The 13836-nt window shown below is 35.4% G+C and overlaps 1 protein-coding gene and 1 long non-coding RNA gene across 3 annotated transcripts in view; both read left to right on the forward strand.

Annotated features, from left to right (window-relative positions):
* Window positions 1-9766, forward strand: part of LOC124460528 — a 30204-nt gene extending 20438 nt beyond the window's left edge. Inside the window, exons 3-4 of the long non-coding RNA XR_006954442.1 lie at window positions 3779-3903; window positions 9749-9766. This is a non-coding gene — a long non-coding RNA (uncharacterized LOC124460528). The remainder of the gene's footprint in view (window positions 1-3778; window positions 3904-9748) is intronic.
* Window positions 9767-9830: 64 nt separating this feature from the next.
* The window catches only part of LOC6652887 (broad-complex core protein isoforms 1/2/3/4/5), a 37750-nt gene continuing 33744 nt past the window's right edge, over window positions 9831-13836 (forward strand). For both annotated transcript variants that reach the window (XM_023181372.2, XM_023181373.2), the window contains exon 1: window positions 9831-10438. In XM_023181372.2, coding sequence (XP_023037140.1) covers window positions 10253-10438 — 186 coding nt within the window. In that variant the 5' untranslated portion in view covers window positions 9831-10252. The remainder of the gene's footprint in view (window positions 10439-13836) is intronic.

The following is a 13836-nucleotide window of genomic DNA, read 5'->3' on the forward strand; positions in this document are numbered from 1 at the left end:
GTGAAGGTCAAATAAAATGAAATAAAAATGCAAAACGTAGAATATACATACATATGTGTGTGTAGATGTATGCATGCATACATACAAACATACATACGGACATACATACATATATATAAAAATAGGAGAAGCTGACGGCGCAGTCGCACTAACAATAGAAAACAACATTGTCAGCAAAACAAAAGGAAGGCAACCCAAAAAAGAAAAAAAAAACACACGCAGACATAAAGACAAAATGAGGATGAGGTGGCGAGAAGGAGAGGAGAAGGAGGGTGGTGGTAGGAAGGTAGAGCAAACACACAAGAAAAGAAATGAAAAGAAAAATCATGAATTCGCAAAAGTTGGCCATAGAAGAAGACCGACCACAGCCTGGCCATAGTGTTCATAGAGGGTTTTTTTTTTGTTTAGGGGTGACAACAGAGGAGGAGGTGGTTGGGGGGCCCGGCCAGTCAGTCAGACACACAGTCACAGAGTAGCAGACGCACATACATATGTATGTACATAGGTATTTTTGGTGTATGAAAGAAACGAACTGTCTGGAAGAAACAGTAGGACAGTTTAGGCAGACAGAATTGTCTTTCCTTTTTTTTGTGTTTGTGTCTGGGTTAACCCTCTGCTCTTTACCCTGCCTCCTCTCCAGTGTCTGCCATGTTTGACCCTCTTTCCATACATACATACATATGAGTAGGTTCCATTCGTGTGGGTCCCCCCTGCTCCGCTGGTTCCACTTGGAATAGAGTAATCTAAGTTTCGTGGTATAAGGCCACGCGCGCGCTCGCTTTCGTTTTGCTCTCAAGCTCTCTTGCTCTCTGGCTCTCGATCTCGCTCTCTCTGTGTATCTCTCTCTCGTTTCTAATACATATACAGAAAATGTTTTGTATCTATTATGCGCGCACCTAGCTGAACGCAAACGCAAACGTCGACGCTGACGTTGACGTTGACGCTGACGCTGACTAAAAAGCGGAGAGCCAGACGCGCAACGTTGTTGAACGCAAGACCTTGAACTTGGCTCAGTTTACCAGTTGGAAGAATTGGGTTTTGTTTTGTTTTTGAATTGTTTGCATGTCTTTGCTACACTGAGAGAAATAGAAATCAAAATAGAAATAACATAGATAAAACAGATAAAATAGAAGATGAATGATATTACACATACGCCGTGTTGCATTATATTTTTGAGTCAGCATTTTGCTAACTGTGTATATTGGTCTATATATGTATATATTTAGCTAAATACTAACTAAAAGAAGACTAATCTCTGGCATAGCGATAAGAGTATTGGCTTATGACTAAAGGTCACCTGCTAATTATCTTACAAAAGAAAAGAACTAAAACCTATTTCAGGTGTGTGTGTGTGTGTGTGTGTGTGTGTGTGCAACATGTCGTATGAGTGATGTGTGCGAGAAGCAAATGCACATCGTTAAATGGCCCATAAATTTCACTTCACTTTGTTGAATGCATATCCCCATGAGTGTGTGGCATGCACCACAAACATACATAAGTACACATGCCACCACCACCAGCAGCAGCAGCAACAGCAGCAGCACTTCATCTCTGCTTTGTGCCTGTCTAGCATTTGTCTAGCCCACAGTCACACACATACAGAGAGAGAGAGAGAGGGCCAAAGAGTGTGTGTGTGTGAGAGAGTGAGAGACCCAGAGGGGGCACTTGCATTTTGTACGTTGTAATAGCTGGTTGGTTGGTTGCCTTGCGTCATCATCGTGCTGATGATGGTGGCCTTCTCCCTCTTCCTCTTGCTAGTTTTTACACAGGAAACTTTCGCTTTCAATAAGCTACTCACACTCTCTTTCTCTCTCTCTCTCCCTCTCTGCCGTTGTGTGCTTTGGACGTTAGATTTTACATTTGTGTTGTGGGCGCCGGCAAGTCTGTCTAGCCGGGCAACAAGTGGAAATGGTTTTGTTTGTGTGTGTGTGTGTGTGTGTGTGTGTGTTTGTGTGTGTGTGGGTGTGGGCGTGTGTGTTTGTGGGAGTATGTATGTGGACTGACCTTGTTTAATGTTTTGTAAAATGTCCTAGACCAAAAACAACAACAACAACCAAAAACCATCAACTCTATAACTTTTCATTCGCTTAGCAACTGACTTGGACTATTTGCCTTTTTCCATATGAGTAAATGCATGGGTGTGTGTGAGTGTGTGTGTGCGTGAGAGTGTGTGTATATCTATAAGTACATATATGATTGGCCTAATAGCCCAACAACTACTAATCAAATTTGCACAACAACAACAACAACAAAAACTGTAACCTTGAAAATAGCAACCAGCAAAGACCAGACCGAAAGTCAAAAAAAAAAGCCAAACCAACTTTTTCGGTCAAACAAAAAAATGTTTAAGAAAAAGAGAAAGAGAGAAACCAAACACAAAACACACACACACACAGACACACATTAAAAAGAAAAGCAGAAGGCACAGCATTAGAAATAGAAGCAACCGTAGAATTCTAGAGAATGAGATAGAGACAGACTAAACACAATGTGTGGGTGTTAGAGCGAGATGGGGCTAGAACAAACAAGTTTTATGGGATCCGCTGTCAGCTGTCCACCAACCGTCGCTCCCGCTGCCGTCGCCGTCGTCGTCGTCGTCACATTTTTTTGATAGATAGAGCAAACGCCTAAAAACTACCTATGTATGGTCGATTTATACATATGTATGTATGTATGTATGTATGTACAACGTATGTGTGTGACAATACACTGAGAGAACACGATTATGATCAATTAGCTAGCTGGTAGTTCCTCAATTTATCAACAAACTAAAACTATTTTAATAAAATGTTAACAATTATTTGCTCTCTTTGTCTCTCTTTTGAATGATTATTGTTAAGGGATACTTTATATGCTATTATTATTTATGATTAATAACATTTTACTTATGCCATTAAAAACTCATTTTCATAGTGAAAATTTATAAAGCCACAAACTTTCCATAGAAAATTTTTGGAAATTCACTTTCGAAATAATTAAATACTGAAATTAGAACTTTTAGATGCAGTTTAATATATTGATTTTTAATCAATATTAATTCTTACAATTAGATCTCAAAATATATATATAAACACTAACTATTAGAACCGTTAGATACTGTTTTAGTGTGTGGATTCTTGGGAAATAAATATACAATTTGTAGAATTTGAAAATATATATTTATTCGAGCTTTAGTTTTGGGAATTATTCAGTTTTGTGAAAAATTATATATAAGAAGTTTTCATAAGAATCAAAACAAGAAATGTATATCAAACAGTAGCGGATCGACGGGGGGGTGAAAAGGGGGAAATTTCCCCTCCCAAAACTCCGAGTCGGATAGAAAATCTGAGTTTGTTTAAGAAATTTTACTTGGTCAAACAAATTTTTCACTTCGCCCCCTCCAAAATCGAGCCCACGATCCTCCACTGATATCAAACATTATTGAAGTAAAATTAACATTAAATATATGAATTTATTGTGAAGTGAATTAAAATAAGCATAAAATTGCCAAATCTTTAAGTATTTGCATTAATTTATATATAGAAAAAAGTAAATTATCTTAAAGGTCGATGTTGATTTAACTATTTCATTTGATACTCGAATGGATTATCTGAATTCACCTGCTGTGAAATTAGATAAGAAAGAAAACTATGTCGGATATATGTATGTATATGTATGTATTACCTCATTTGGTGTTGGCTACCTTTAGATGTCTGCATATCTATTTTTAATGGCTTTATACAACAATTTAGTTTCCAACTGAATAAACTACTTGTCTATCTAATCTCTCATTTGTTAGTGTTTTATAAGCTCGAGCAGCGCAGTCAGCCAAATAATTGCTAGCACCAATTCACACACACAAACGCACACATATATGCCAACAAAGAAACACCAACACATGTATGCAGAGTGACAGAGGGAGAGGTGAGTAGTAGTGTTAGAGAGGTGGAAGAGGAAGAAGAGAGTGCTGCAACTTTTTCTAGAACTATTTTCAAGGCCGCTGCTGCGCTATTAAAGTGTAAAAGAGACAGAAATGAAATGAGTGTGCGTGTGAATGTGATAGATAGACAAAAAGAGAGTGACAGAAAGAGAGGGAGAGAGAGAGAGAGCGAGTATAAGCAGCAGCGGCAAACAAAATTTAATAATACCCAACAACAACAACAGCCCCAAATTTGTTGTTTCTTTTTTTCTTTTTAGTATTTAGCCTTGATAAAGTTCGTAAGCACTACGCGAAATAAATGCGAATAGCAGCGAAGATCTGTTATTTGCAATATCAAAAATCCAACAAAAAATACAAAAAAAAACAACAACAAAAACAAACCGAAATGAGGGAAAAATTGAATAAAAAGTTTGAAAATAATATGAATTCAAATGAAATTTCAATATTTTTGATGGTTTTTTTTTTGTTTTGTATTCGCCATCTCAAAAATGTAACTTAGGAAGAACAAAACGTTCCAACTAATTTCTAACTAAAATTGATAGAGACTAGAATTGTATATAATTTCTTTCTTTTTTTTTTCTTTGAAAAGTCATAAATCCAAATTGACACAACGCCCTAAAAATTAAAAATAAAGTAAAACACAGTTAAAAAAAAGAAATCATTTCACTTAAAATAAAATCCTAAATGCAAAAAGAAAATCTAATTAAAGGTACAAACAAAAAAAGGATAAAATTCGTCTTTTTTCTTTCTGGGTTATATACAGTAAAGGAAAAAAGTCAACATACACCTGCAATTTTGGCATAATTCGGCTTTTTGCTCTGAAAATTAAAAATGTCATAATTAAGAGGACCGAAAGTTGACTCTATGCGAGAAAAAAAAAATTTCGAAATTTCTATTCCTTAACGATGACATTTTGCGATGTGTTTCGACCATTTCTGCCTACTAGTTTTGTTTTTTGAAGGACTTTTTTAAGGATACTCTAAAACGGGCATTAAGTTACCCGATTTTTTCCTAGATTAGATCCTGTTTATAAAACTCTGAGCAATAAGGAAGACCTACAAAGAATCAATTTGTCGAAAAAGTCTTGAAAAATACAAAAAATCATTGTTTTTTTTTACCGTTATTAAGAGGAGCGATTTCGGTGTTTGTAGACTTTTTCCATCACTCTTTCTGTTTTTTGCCAATAACTTTAATTGTTTGAAATTTTTTGAATTTTTTTTCGCATAGAGTTAACTTTCAGGAGGACCGAAATTATAAAAATAAAATTGAAAATAAATTATGACATTCTTAATTTTTAGAGCAACAAGCCTAATTATGCTAAAATTGGAGGTGTATGTTGACTTTTTTCCATTACTGTATATAGCATTTATAGTTGCCCTATGACTATTTATTTATATGTGTAGGTACATTCATTTATTTATATAAATATATGTGTTTGTATGTATTCTTTCTTTTTACTATTTATATGCTTAATCAGCTTAGTATAAATAAATGTTTGAAATGAAATAAAAAAAAGTATTACAGTGAAACCTCGATATAACGAATCTGAGGGGGATCGCAAAATTATTCGTTATATCTATTGATTCGCTATAGGTACTGAAATGTAAAACCTTAGTCCTTTCAAGGGACTTAACAAAAAATTCGTTATATTGGGTTTTTCGTTATAACGAAGTTCGTTATATCGAGGTTTCACTGTATATACTTAATCAGCTTAGAGCGTTAATAGTTAGTTAGTGAGTAAGTAGAGGAGGGGTTAATGAGTAACACTTTTAGCTTCTCTTTTGTATACATTCTTTACCTAGTAAAAGATTTTAAAAGAGAAATGCAGAGAAAGATAAATTCAAATTCAATAAACATTTCTTAACTTATTACAAATTAAATTGTGATAGTAAAAACAAAATATAACAAATTAAAGTTATAAAACTGGTTTTGTATTTAATTTTAACTATTAAAATCTATCAAAAACTCAAATGTGAATAATAATCATTAAAAAAATGAGTCAAAATTTCAATTCATAAGAATTCTAAAAACTAAATCAAATGAATTATGTAGAATTTCAGAAATGCGTCATCAATTATATATGTATGTACATACATATATGTAAATGCAACTTCTATACTCTTAATCTATAATATACTTATATATGTATATATATCTTATATATGTATGTATGTACATATACAGGTATGTTTCTCTGTTCATATCGTATATAGATTTCATTTACAATTCGCACATGGCTTTTTTTTGGTTTTGGATTCAGATACAACGAATCAAATTCTACTTTTGGGTCACACTACAAATTGTGGTTTTTCCCATTAGAAATCCGAGTAATTCCCACAAGTTTTTAGGTAATATGAGAGTTACTTTCGTACTATAGAGTGTCCTCCCCTACCCCAATCTCCTCTCCCCTCAAGACAAAGGCCATTACTTTGCCCCCCTTTGGCCACCAACATTGTGAGTGAGTAGTCAAGGCGCCGCCGTTCGTCACAGAGAGAAAGAAAAAAAACTTTAGTTGTCATTTATTATAAATTATTAGTCAGCTTCTTTTTTATTTTTTGTGCATAGAACAGAAAGAAGAAGAAAAGCAAAAAAAGCATGAGAGAAACAAGGAGATGTAGCCAGTTGCTTGCCGGCTGGGTGGCAGGGGATAAGAAGAATGCGACAAGCTAGTGAGAGTCGTCTAGAATGAGAGTAAGAGCGCTAGAGAGAGAGAGAGAGAAACCCCAAAAACATTTGGACTTCCATGCAAAAAGTATATCCGTGTGCGTCTCTATGTGTGTGTGTGTGCGTCGGCGCCGCTGCTGTTGCTGCAAGCTTTGCGTGCATATGTGTGTGTGTAAGTGATTTCGTCTGGCTCTGCGTCTGGGAATTTTATATGAAATATTCTAATACAAGCAAAAGCAAGTTCAAGTTCAAAATTCAAGCAACCAGCCAAACCCCTCTCCCCCTCAACTCACACACACACACACATGGGCATTTGTATGCATTCCTCATCCCTTTTACCTGCCGATCCTTAGCTTCAACAGAGCGTGCGCGCATACACTCATTCTCTCTCTCTCTCTCTCTTTCTGTCTGTCTGTCTGTCTGTGTCTCCCCTCCCGGCTTTCCGTACTATGCGCTTCTACTCTCCCTGTTGCTCACTCTTTCTTTCGCTCTGGCTTTCTATGTCTGGCGGCTGCCGCCTCTCTATCTCTCTCTCTATGGCTTTGTTCTTCTCGCACACACACACACACACACTTAAACGTTTTTGCCAAAAATTTCGCTTAATAGTTTTTTTTTTTTGCGTTTTTTATTCTGGATGTGTGTGAGCTGAAGCCGTCGGCCGCCTAATGCGCTTTTTTGTGTGTGTTTTTTTTTTGGCTACGTCGACGTCGCAGTTGCTGCTGCTGCGACTGCTGCGCTGCCATTAATGCCAGAGTGTTCGACTCTCTTCTTCTTTAGCACGAATTCAGTTGAGTTTCTACGCTTGCAATCATCAAACGCAATAATACACAAAAAATCAAAGAATTATATATATAGAAATTAAAAATAATAAGAAAATCACAAGAACAAGAATAATCAAGTAGACAAAATTGTCCAGCGCCGGCGACAACGATGCTGGCATTTTTTTTTATGTGTGTGTGTTTAGTTGTTGCCAAAACACTTAAGGAATAAAAACTAATTTACAATATATTCCACTTATGGCCAGCAAAAGCCTACAATGTGGAGCTGCCAACGTTGCCTCCTGCAGCAACAAGCCAAATGATAGCAGCAACAACAACACCAACAACAACACCTCATGCAATTGCAATATTATACTTTATAATTAAATAAATAACACACAAAAATATTAATTTAAAATCGGTTCGGTCGGTCGTTCGGTCATTTGGTCTCTCGCGGTCTTAGTGTGTAATAATAATTATTATATTAATAATAATAATCAAAATATGATCATTATTTATGCTTGTGTGTGTGTGTGTGTGTAAGAGAGAAAAGTTCATAAAAAATATATGTAACTACTACGAAATTTCTCTTTCAATTTTAATCATTTTTTTTTTGCTTTAAAATCGAATTTCATTTTTGTTGATCTCAAAATTCACAAAAGAATAGAAAATGCACGAAAAATAAAAACAAAAATATAAATGTTATAAACAATATCTAACAGCAAAGAGGGACAAATTGTTGAATTTTATATGCGATATCATGTCCTTACCTTTGACTCAGCAACAAACAAAAGAAAATAATGAAACAAAAAAAAAAAGGTGAGATGGCAACTATGGAACAGGCAACTAACCATACACAATTGTCGCGCTATTTTTATACATATTTTATTTTATTTTATGGTTTTTTGTTAGCGGCGAAATGCAGGCAGAGCGGGCACCTCCTGCTATAACCACATACATACATAGATATACGTATATACACTCCTCCCACACACAGATACACACTGCTGCATATTATATGCATGGTTTGTGTGTGTGTATGTGTATAAGTATTTACTTATCTAATAGTTTTCACTTTCAATGTCGACGAAAGCTTTGCTATCGCTCTCTCTCCCTCTTACTCAGTCAGTCAGTCAGTCAGTTACGCTGCCGCTGCTGCGTTCTCTCCTCCATTCTATTGTTTGCCTCACTCACTCACTCGCTCGCACGCTCTCTCACACGCTCTCCCGCTCTATTTATCTCTTTAGTTGGTTGCTCTTTGGCTCTCGATGCCGCTTATCGCATCGAGGAGCATTCATCATCATCGTCAAACAAACATCCATGCCCAAAAGCTACGTTTCATTTTCATTTCATTTCTATTTCGTTAAAAATCTTGTCAGATTGAGATTTGCATTGGCCCAAAGTCTATTCCAACTCATTCCCTTTTTACCCTTTTTTTATGCAATTCCTTGACTTCTTCTCTTCTTTTCTCGTATCATTTGTTCAATTTATGTACAGTTTGTTTTTTTTGCACTACAAGTGTTTTTTTTATTCTTTACTATTTTTTTTTGTATAATAATTTTTTGTTGTGCTCAGTTAGTTATTATGATAAATCGTGATGCGTTTGCTGTTTTCACTTTGCTGTGCTGGATTTTGCACTCGTTTTAGGTAATTTTTTTGTTGTTGTTGTGCCTCATTTAAGTGCTAATTGTTGTCTTGATAGTTTTTATACCCTATACCTACCTCTATAAGTAATACACATTGAACTTTACATGATATTGTTTCATTTATTTAGTTTTCAAAAGTAATTTTGGCTTTTAAAAAACAAACTTTTTCCTATAGTTGATGGATTGAACTTGTCTTAAAACTAATTCAATTGATTAGATACAAAAAAGGCTTAAATTAATCTGAGTATCTGATCTATAGAGTATCTGTTAAGTCGTAATAGTTAGTTCTATTTCTAGGCAATAAAGTTTTTGTTTGTTTTTTTTTTTTAACTTTTCTTCTTGTATGTATTTTGTTTGTTTGTTTTGTTTTGTGGTTTTTTTTTTTTTTTTTTAATTTTTTAATTTAATTTTTGTTGTGTGTGACATAGAAAACGCTTGAATGCTTCGTCGTATTCGTCGCCGCCGTGGTTGACATTCTAAAATGCATTTGTTAACAAATTTTAAACAATAAAAAAAGCAAAAAAAAAAAAACAAAAAAATTTGTTTAATATATGCAAAATGAATTTTGCATGTGATGGCAAAATTAAAAAAAAACAAAAGCAACAACAAGGAAAAATAATTATAAAATAAAATGGTTGAACATTTTTATTTGTATATTACTTAAGCTCAGTTGGTAATTTCTTAAGAGAATTTTAATATAAATATGTATATATGTATATAAACTAATCTAATGTTTTATTTCATCCTCTTTCTATTTGCAGTTAAATAATAATTAAGTGCATTTAGTCAAACAAACAACAAACAACAACAACAAATAAGATCATCATCATCTACTAAGAAGTATTGGAATAGAAAACCAAAAACGTTCCAACAACAACAAGCTCTCATATTATTTTCACCCATATTGGCAATTGAAAGCCGTCAAAATACGCAAAAAGGTGACCACTAAAAAAGCCAGCGTTGTTATAGTTGAGGACGACGACGATTTGAACAACAATAATCACCATAACAACGAGAACAACGAGAACAACGCTAGGCAGACAACAACAACAACAGCAACATCGTCATTATCATTATCGTCTATACAAGAATCTTTTGAAGCAACAGCAGCAGCAACATCAACAACAACAACACCAGACAAACCAAAATCATCATTAACTAGTGCAACATCTTTGCCAGCATCTCCATTGAGGTCGTCTTCCCCATTATTGTCGTCGTCGACAACTTCTGCTGTTACCACAACAACAACAACAACTGCACACAAAATGGATGAGACACAGCATTTCTGTTTGCGCTGGAATAACTACCAGAGCAGCATAACCTCAGCATTTGAGAATTTACGAGACGATGAGGATTTCGTTGATGTGACATTAGCCTGTGAAGGTCGCAGCATAAAGGCACATCGTGTTGTCCTCTCCGCCTGTAGTCCATATTTCCGTGATCTCTTGAAGGTAAGACATAAATGCAATATCATTTTGACACAGTTATATATACTTGATTCATCTTAAAGGGCTCAAAAGGCATCATCTTTGATTAGATATGTCCGTCTGGTTTCTGTATAACCCCCACAATCATTTGCCTATTTTGTTTAAAATATCAATGTTATAACCATAGTGCTTAGATTATAATGATTGGCTAACTAAAATCTATCTTTTTACCAAATTTCATAAAAATCTGATGAAAAGTAATCGTTACATGTAGAGAGGGGCATAAATTGCGAATTTCTGCAGGCAGCGTTTTGCTTAGTTAATTGGTAAATGAATATACATACATATATATATTTTATGTGATCGTCTGGTGTGGTATTATTACAATATTGTAATGCCCTCTGCAAGGGCATGCAAACACACACACACACACACACACGCACGCACGCACACACACACACACATACAAAAGAGAGACAGAAAGAAAACTGTGTTGCAGGGGGCGACCAGTTTTTGGTTTTTTTGTTTTAGTAGTCCTTAAACTTGTTCACCCTGAAAACAGACTATGAAAGATCATGGCGTATCTTTTATGTGTCTTTGCTCAGTCTCTTGTGCCCCGCCATCTCTTCCCCCTTCCCTCCCCCCTCTTTGTCGGCTGCTCCCTCTTGATCTGTCTCTGTGTGTGCGTTTTGCAATTGAATTCTTTGTTGGTTTTTTTTTTTTTGTTTTTTTATTAACTTGACCTACTTACACTTGGTTTTACTACCATCATCTCCTCCATCGTCATCATCATCATCTGCACATGTGGTGCAGCCGCCTCAGAGACGCAGTTTTCGTTTTCATTTGCAAAATTCGTTGAGGCGATTTCCTGTTTATCCAAGTACAGCAGGTGCAGGTCCCCATATAGATAGACAGATAGATAGATCTCTCTCCCTTTCTCTCTCTTACTCCAACTCTATGTCTGTCTGTGTCTCAGTCTCTGTTTATCTAGCTGTCTCGTTTGGTGCTTCTTCTTCGTTTTTTGGCAAAACTAATTAATAAAATGCATAGTGAAGGGTAAGAATGAGGTTAGGTTTTGGGGGAGAGAGAGGATAGCGAAAAAAAGTTGTTTTGCTTCGTAAATATGACGATGGCTTTTTGCAAAAGTAAAGAAAAAGTTTGAGAATTGGAGGTTCTTCTTTTTTTTTCTGTTCTGTTCGGCAGCGATTGCGTTTGTTCTGTTTGCATTTTAATTTATTTAGTTGCAAAAAGAGGAACAAGAACAAGAACAACAACAAGAACAGACTGACTGAAAGGCTGAGAGACTAAGAGACAGAGAGAAAGACAGACACAAGCACGGCAAATGTCAGCAGAGCCAACAAGAACAACTAAAGGCAACGGAAGGAAGTTAGGAAATAAGGGCCGGAAGGAAGAAAGGAAGGAAGGAAGGAAGGCAAGCAAATAGGAAGGACGGAAGGAAGGAAGTTGTGTGTGTGTGTACAGTCATGTAATAATTTTCAGCCTAGAAAATTCCCTACAATTTGTTATGGCGTATATTAGACCGACCGCGAGACAAGTTAAAATGGCTAAACAGTTTTACCACAAAACCAACTTGCACTTCGTTTGCTTCTCCTCCCCTCCCCTCTCTTACCCTCTCCACTACACTCCTGCACCTTTAACCTTTATGGCACACGCTTTTGCCCCCTCCCCCCTCCGTCTAGGTGATTGATTTGTGTGGCCCGATCATGCAAGGATATGAATAGGAGGGCCAGCAGAAAAAAACCTAAAAAAAGGGTGTCATTTTGGTCATTACTAATTCCTTAAGCAAATGTTCTGCAACAAACAAAAAAAAAAACAAAAAGTTAAGCGTACTAATGCAGCACGGCGTAATGTTCAGGGCCGGATACGGCAAACAGTGCAATTAAAAAATATAAATAATGCGGAGAAAACAAAAAAAAAATAATATTAAAAAGAAAAAACTGAAAAAAAAGAAAAAAGGATTGTGATAATATTTAAAAAAAAAATCCAAACTGATCTAGCTCGAAATCTAAACAAAAAAAAAGAATAATAGTAATATTATTATTAATTGAAACAACCTGCAAAAAATAATAATATAAACAAAAAAAAAAAATTTTTTTTTTGAAATTTAATTTAAAAAAAAAAACAATAATAATAATAATTGAAACAAGATTGTGGAAAAGATCTGCAAAAAAAAAAAAAAAAAATTTTAAAACTTAAAGAAAAAAATATTTCGCTCTATTGTCTTTAAAATAAGAAATAAACTTTTATCATAATAATATAAACAAAATCAATAAAAATTTAAAAGAAGTAGATAATTTTAAAACAAATAGATGTTAATTTGATATTTGCACACATTCAGAATAGATAGAAAAGGATGAGAGATGCACGAGTTGACCTCTCCTGGGGCATAAAAAGGACCTCCTCTCTAGCTAGATCCTGTCCTGACTGATTGGCTGGTTCACCTCGCCTTAGCGTTTCGGTATTATTATTATTCTATTTTTGTTTTGTTTTGTTTTTTTTGGTCTCTCTCTCTTTTAGTTTTATTATGACATTAAAATTATGTGAGTCGTCGAGAAAAACTTCTTTTTCTGCCTGTGACTGCATTGAAAATATTTGCACGCAATTGCGGTTTTCTTTTTGTTGTTGTTTTTTTTTTATTTTGCCTAGTGCCGCGAAGTCTCGAGTATAAAACAAGCAAATATGGATGCAATAATGGAAGGTGGGGTGGGGTGGGGAGGGGGGGTGTGGGTGGTTTTGGGGCCATTTTTTAGAGTCGCAGTTGGAGTTAAAGTTTTGGATGTTCGCAACAACGTTTGCCATTTGCATTGTTCGAGCTCTGGCATTGCAGCAGAAATTATATAAATTATACAAAATAAAAACGAAAAAGAACAAGAACAAGAAGAAGAAGAAGAAGAAGGAGGAGGCCGAAACTATGAGAAAAACTTCTCATTTCTTCATTGGCTCCCTAGGTCGTTCTAGGCAGTTGGTCTCCCCTTTCCTCTCTCTCTCTCTCTCTCTCAGACAGTCTTTAGTCAGGTCTGTCTGTCTATCTGTCTCTTTCTCGACATGATTTGTTAACATGATAGAAAACTTTGTTTCATTATTTTCCCTTGTCGTTGTTGTTGTTGTTGGTGGTGGAGTTGGGTGTTTTTTTTTTTTTTTTTTAGTTTTTTTGGGCGGTAATGCAGTAAACTTTGAGTTGTCAGTAAATGGCAATTAAAGGCAAGTTGCCATCCCCTTTTGACTCCTGCCATTAGAAGACGATTACGCAATGGGGTAACCTCCGGTTACTCACAAACCACTCACTCAGTCCCTTTCACCTCACCCTCCCTCTCTCTTTCTTTAAGCCTTGCAACATGTCAAGTTGTAAGCTTACGGGCAAAGTTTTTGCTCTCTTTCGTTGTCATTTCCATTCTCCATTT

This window comes from Drosophila willistoni (genome assembly GCF_018902025.1).
Source record: "Drosophila willistoni isolate 14030-0811.24 chromosome XL unlocalized genomic scaffold, UCI_dwil_1.1 Seg142, whole genome shotgun sequence".
NCBI lineage: Eukaryota > Metazoa > Arthropoda > Insecta > Diptera > Drosophilidae > Drosophila > Drosophila willistoni.